This window comes from Rutilus rutilus (genome assembly GCF_951802725.1).
Source record: "Rutilus rutilus genome assembly, chromosome: 21".
Classification (NCBI taxonomy): domain Eukaryota; kingdom Metazoa; phylum Chordata; class Actinopteri; order Cypriniformes; family Leuciscidae; genus Rutilus; species Rutilus rutilus.
In genome coordinates, this window is record NC_140226.1 from 29,470,974 (window position 1) to 29,477,752 (window position 6,779).

At 33.6% G+C, this 6,779-nt stretch overlaps 1 protein-coding gene across 1 annotated transcript; it reads left to right on the plus strand.

Moving 5' to 3' along the window:
• Positions 1-262: 262 nt before the first annotated feature.
• On the plus strand, positions 263-6,741 carry pacc1 (proton activated chloride channel 1). The gene is made up of 8 exons (XM_084392996.1): positions 263-452; positions 742-841; positions 3,723-3,935; positions 4,017-4,171; positions 4,253-4,395; positions 4,472-4,613; positions 5,258-5,365; positions 5,458-6,741. The coding sequence occupies exons 1-8, from the start codon at positions 417-419 to the stop codon at positions 5,617-5,619; spliced, it is 1,059 nt and encodes a 352-aa protein (XP_084249122.1). The 5' UTR covers positions 263-416; the 3' UTR covers positions 5,620-6,741.
• The last annotated feature ends 38 nt before the right edge of the window (positions 6,742-6,779 follow it).

The window sequence follows — 6,779 nt, forward strand, 5'->3', positions numbered from 1 at the left end:
AACATGTTATTCTGGTTTTTAAAAAACTCCCCCAGTATTGTTAAGAAAATAGCTTTATTTCTTTGTACAAGAAAGTGCTGGCTTCTCATTACAGAGTCCGTCAGTATGCTGTTATTCCTAAGAGAAAACATTTATGGAAACCATGTGATGTGTGATAAAAAATACGAAACAGAACCTAAATCGTGTTATGTGTTATGGAAGACTTTGCGTAAACTTTTCAGAAAAATATCAAAGATAGTATATCCAAGCCCTCCCCAACTAACTAACAGCCGTGATGTCACGCTTGGCAAGTTTGCTGGCCGAGCTCACGCGAGCTCCTCGAGTCTATCCGTAATAAGAGATGAGAAGGTCCGGGTCCTGCTCCTGCAAGTTGATGGCAAAGTTTAAATGCCCCAAGTATTCGGAGTTGAAGCACAATGCTGAGGAGAGACACATCTCGATCTTATCACGAGGTAATGAAACTAACTAGTGTGTGAAATGCGGTTGGATCCAGCAGAACTCATTCATAGGGTTGTAATCGCGATCCGTGTGAAAGCAGTTTCTTTCTTTTCAGTGAGGGAGTTTCATAGTAAAGCAGAAGCAGTCATGTGATATCAGCTGACCGCTTGCTTTTTATTGCCGCTGTGCGTTAGAGAGATGCGAGGCGCAAAATACTGTCAAATATACATTAAATGTGTGTATGCAAACAAATAACGATATGTCTGTAATTGTTTTTTTTTTATGTCACTTGTTGCATTGTAGTTCAATGGTGAGGACTGTGCTGCCGGGCCACTTGAGTCTTACGAGAACAATGATGTTTCTGAAGTGGAGCATGATGAAGCTAGCTGTGACCCTTTACCAGGTCAGAACTTGTACCTAAAATATGACATTGATAAGTCATTGTTCTCTGTTCATGTATGTAGATTTAGATGTAGATTTAGGTATTAATCCGGTAACACTTTACAATAAGGTTCCATTCCACCGAAAGGGTGACATCTCTGTCCCCAGGACATTTTATGTATAAAATTGCATGAAAAATGAACTCTAAAATACATTTGATCATGTCCTGCACATTAAGCTAACTACAAATTTAAAATGTATAATTAAAAACATGAATGAACACTAAAAAATAGCATTTTCTGCATGTCCCCACTCTCTATCTCTAAACCTTACCATAAAATAGGATAAAAAATCTTCTTTTTTTTTGCATTGTTGTGTAACTTTATATTCAGTCTAGCCTATGCTTTAAAATGTTTGTTTTTTTGCATTAGAAAAAAAATATTTATCTAATATTTTAGATAAAATACACATTTTAGTCATGTCCCTGGGTTTTCACTCAGTCCTGTTACCCTAACACATCCCCCCTCTGAAAAACTTGGAATATTCCACGAGACACATTTTCAACAGGAAGTTGCATCATCTGGATATTCTGAAGGCAATGGGAAGACCATAAGTAAGTCCTCTCATTTTAATTTCTGTATATTTGATGAAATTGTAACTATGTCTGAGAAGGTCAATCTCAACATACTGTCCTGTTACCTAAATTATTTCTTAGATTTTATTTGTTTATTTTCAAAATATTAATTTTTGGTTAGTCACTAGAATTTACTCAGTGTCCTCATGCTATTAGCATGGATGCTATGTGGCCATATGCCATGTATTTGATAACTTTTTGCTTAAAAACTCAATCCTGTTACTTTCAGTCCTGTTACTTATATGAAAAATAACAGGAGTGAGTTGAGTCCTCTGTTTTGTTGATTTAATACTGTAAATATTAGTTGATATAATACTATTCACCCGAATTCTGAGTTTTAATGTTGCAATTACTTATATTGTAGACATTAGCATTAGTTTTACAATGTGAACACCATACTTCCAGGAAGCCAGTCCACCACGAAGTGACTTAAACGTTTTGTCTTTGTCATATTTTGTAGAAGATGGAGAAAGCCCGTACTATGCAGGTGCCAAAAACACCCACCTATGGCATCCTGCAATGGAAGGAGCGAAACACACCCGCAACCCTCTCTTTTCTCCCTTTTTTGTCTTAACTTCCCTCTTTCTCCCTCCCTCTCCCTTCTTCTCTCTCTCCTTCTTTCTCTTTCCACCTCCTTCGCTGTGAAGTACTACTAGCACATAGTACATCACTTCAACACAGAAATCTTATGCACACACAGTCATGTACACTCTCTCTCATACACACACATGGACACTCATTCCTGTTACCCAATGTTCATTCCTGTTACTATTTTCTTTTTCTAAAAAAATAAAGTTAAACCACTGTTTTTATCAGTTTTGTTTGGTCCACCATTTACACATTTGCTTAATACATTAAATTATAAAAAATAATTATAAACTTTAGGCTTCGGTCTTCTTTAAAATGAAAAAATGGCTTTGTTATTTATTAAAATACACCTTGCCTTAATATATAGTGTTTTTTTGTTTTGTTTTTTTTGTCACAAATATCAATTATTTGAACATATAACCATCAATTTCTTTAAAAAACACTTTCTTGTGGGGAAAACAAAGGAATTAATTGACATGCTTTTAAACATGCGTTTTAAATGGCACATGAGTTTCGGTAACAGGACTGAGAAAACATGCGTCCATCTTCTGCTTAGAAACACCTTTTGAATAGTTAATTATGTGTAGTATTAGATTCAGTGTTGAAAAAATATAAAAAATAAAGTTTAATTTTGAAGAGGTACAAGAAGCAAATGTCACCCATTCGGTGGAATAGCACAGTTAACATTAGTTAACTACCTTAGTTAACATGAACTAACAATGAACAATATTTCTACAGCATTTATTCATCTTAGTTTATATTAATTTCAGCATTTACTAATACATTATTAAAATCAAATGTTGTATTTGTTAACATTAGTTGATGCTCTGTGAACTAACAATGAACAGCTGTATTTTTATTAAGTAACGTTAACAATGATTAGCAAGTACAGTAACAAATATATTGCTCATGGTTAGTTTATACATTAACTAATGCTAACTAATAAACCTTATTGTAAAGTGTTACCATTAATCCTATAGTTGTGGTGGTGCAATTTTATGTATGTAGAAAACATCACGTTTTTCTGCAGAACTGCTTTATAGATTAAATGAACTAGTTTAATAATTAATGATCTTCACAACGGAACTGAATCAACAGTGAACTGACTTCAGCTGAACAATGACAGCCAAAATGAACTCTGTTTGCTTCATTGAATCAATTTCCTGTGGTTTTGAAACAATCTGTATTATATAAAGCACAAAATATGTATGTTTGTGTTTTGCATTTATTTATTATAATTTTTTTTTTTTTTTTTTTTTTACATATTTAATATATAGATATTTATCATTTATTTATTTATAAGTTAAATTAACTTAGGGAGTTGATTTAACAATGTTTGATTGTATGGTACATTTAAGTTGCTGAAATAAAAACATTAAATTGCAGAAAAAACTACAAAGTGCAATAATCACAAAGTAAACCGTTTTCACTGACCAGGTAATCTGACATAGAGGACTGAATCTATATTTATTTTATTTTATTTTTTTATGCTATATGCAATCGTGTTATTTTTATTTATTTATTTATTTGTACAAATTTCTCTTCTTGGACAATACATTGTATTATTTATTTATTTATTTAGTCAAATTTAACATTTACATTCTGAGACAGTTCTATATGTATGTATTGTGTCTTTTATTAAAGACATTGCTTTAAAATAAACTTTCATTATATATTGCAGATGAGGATGCTGTGGACAGCAATCTAATGCCCATTGGCTTCAACAAAGCTTGCCTGAAGAATGTTTTCACAGTCATCCTTGTCCTCATTTACCTGCTGCTCACTGCAGTGGCTGTGTTCTTGGCCTACCAGACTATTTCAGACTTCATGGAGAAACTCAACCATCCAGTGATGTCTGTTTCATACAAAGAAGTTGAGGAGTTTACTGCACCGGGTGAGCTATAATACACTGTCATTTTATGCTATCTCTCATTATGTCTATTTACAGAAACTTTCATCATTCCTTTGCGAACAGGAATTGCTTTGTATCCTGGGAAGGCGCAGTTATTAAGTTGCATGCATCACTATCATGACAACATTCCACCTCTTGTTGCATCGGGCAGACTAGAGAAAAGTAACTGCATAACCGAGGAGGTCATTTACTACGGGCCCTATTCAAACCAGACGCAAGTATGTTTTAGAGCTTCCTCATCAACTATTTTTGAAGAAATGCTAATAATAATAATCTTTTACGCAACATGTCTCCCGCAGAAGCGAGCCATAGTGGTCAGAGGGCCGACTGATGTGAGGAACCGAGAACTTATATTCCTTCAGTTCAGTCGGAATGAAACGGAGGAGGATTTCAGCGCTATCAGTTACATGTTTTTTGCCACATTCAGTGACATGCATAAAAGGTAGATCTTTAGAGAAATGTTCAGCATGAATCAGATTTGTTTTACTGTTTATATAAAAGAGTATTTTTCTTATCAGCTCGGATAAAGCAGCTTTTATGATGGACTGTGAAAGGAACTACTCCATGTGGACCTTCTCTGGGGGATTTCGGACATGGGTCAAAATGTCTTTGGTCAAGACGTCAGGCAGAGGAAATGAATCAGTTGAATTTAGACAGGAGGTAATAGATTTGTTATGCTATTTTTTAGTCTTTGTCAACTTCAGCATGCTAGTATAACAATCAAGGTCATAACCACCATGGAAAATCAAGTGATCATGTTTTTTATATAAATATTCAGATTAGTGGTCAACCAAATTAGTAGCCATTTCTTAAAGAGGACTTATTATGCTTTTTTGCATGGTCAACATTCTTTAGTGTGTAATGTTGCAGTTTGAGCATGAAAAAAGTTGCAAAGTTACAAAGCACAAAGTCACTCCAAAAGGAGGTAACGGCCCGTTCACACCAAGGACGATAACTACATGGATAACAATAAAGATATAGTTCTCAATATTAAAGAATAGCAGAGTTCACACCAAGGCTATAACGATAACTGCACAGAGAAATTATATCGTTGGAATCGTTTCTGATTGAGATGCACTGACAGACTGGGTATTGAGGTGCTGCAACAATGTAAAATATGTGAAAAATAATGTTTTTTGAAGATTTAAGCATGAAAACCTTTTCTTGTAAAACCTAAAAACAAAATCAAGACTTCATAAAAGGGCATAATATGTACTTTTATATATATATTACACTTGATCCACCTAAAATACTGAATATTTTGTTACAGCCACTTACTTGATAATCATCCATATTTATTTCAGTCCAGTGTGGTGAAGTACATCGACAAGAGGCCGCCACAGGAGCAAGCCTACGAGCTTTTCTTTGTTGTGTTCCAATGGCGAGATCCATTTATACAGCAAGTGAAAGATGTAAGTGAACACATAATTAAAGATTAAACTAATTGTCTCTGTATAATGCTATACAGAGAGTCTAATTAAGTGTGCCTTTTGTCTTTGAACAGATAGTCACAGCAAACCCGTGGAACACTATAGCCATATTGTGTGGCGTCTTCATGGCTCTATTTAAAGCTGCAGAGTTTGCCAAACTCAGCATTAAGTGGATGATCAAAATCCGTAAAAGACACTTAAGGGCCAAAATAAGAGAATTGGATCAAATGAGCTAATTCTATTACATCTGACAACACAAATTGAGTTTTTAAGTACAACCATCGACCACTTAGAGACTTCTAATTCACTAGTTCAATGGAGAACTAATTCAGTGGGAAGAGTTTATTACACTTTCGTGAAAAAATGTGGTGTTGTTCCATTGTATGTTAAGTTTTAACTGGACAATAGATTTTAACTTGATGAGCTGAGGCATGTGTTCTACAGTACAAGGGCAAAGTGTATTCATGTGCTTGTGACACTGAAACATTAACTATTCAAACTGGTGTCTGAGTGAGAATCAGTTAGTTGAAATGATGACTGAGAAGGAATTTAGCTGAAACAAAAAAGGGCTTTTAATGACAGGGACATTTGGTTAAGTTGCATTTCCAAACGATCAATAAATGTATTAATAACAGGACATTCAATGAGAGAAATCCGGTCTTGCTGCTGTTTTCTTTAATTATTTTGCTGTTAATGTGAATGAGTTATGCTTTTATCATAGCCATGTTGTATAGACCCATACCAACTTATGGAATTATGTCACTGATTTAAAAATGTTCTGAAAACATTATTTAATCATGCTTACAAAACAAGCAGGCCTTTTTTGTAGTTATGATGTAAAGACTTTTGACTTGTTTCCATGTAATGTTCTTTTATTGTATTGTATTTTTTTTAAGTTATCAAAATTTTAAAGAATTATAACTTCCAATTGTAGGCTATTAATATACAAAATATTCTTCTATAACTGATGCTGCCTCCATGACTACAAATGTGATCTTGTTTAAACTATTGTTTTTAGTATATTTTGAGATATGTGTGGAAATGCATCAAACTCAAGTACTATTGATATATGTTTTATGCTTTTTAAAAACAAGTTACTTGAATACATCCTATGATTACAGCTGAATTAAGAATGTTTATGAGGGATTTACGGCTTTGACTGTTTTACACAAGAGGTGATAATTATGTTATGGCATGGATGAATAATTCCATAAGAAAGAATTGTATTTTATTTAGCACTTTACGTTTATTAATCAGGACTAACTGATACCAAAGGTAAGCTTTATTTTCTACTCGGTATTTAGTGGTCTTTTTTGTTCTTCGTCTACTTATTAAAAATCTATAAAAGTATTCTGAAATTATTAACTGCTTTATTGTATTTTACATGAGCTAGTGT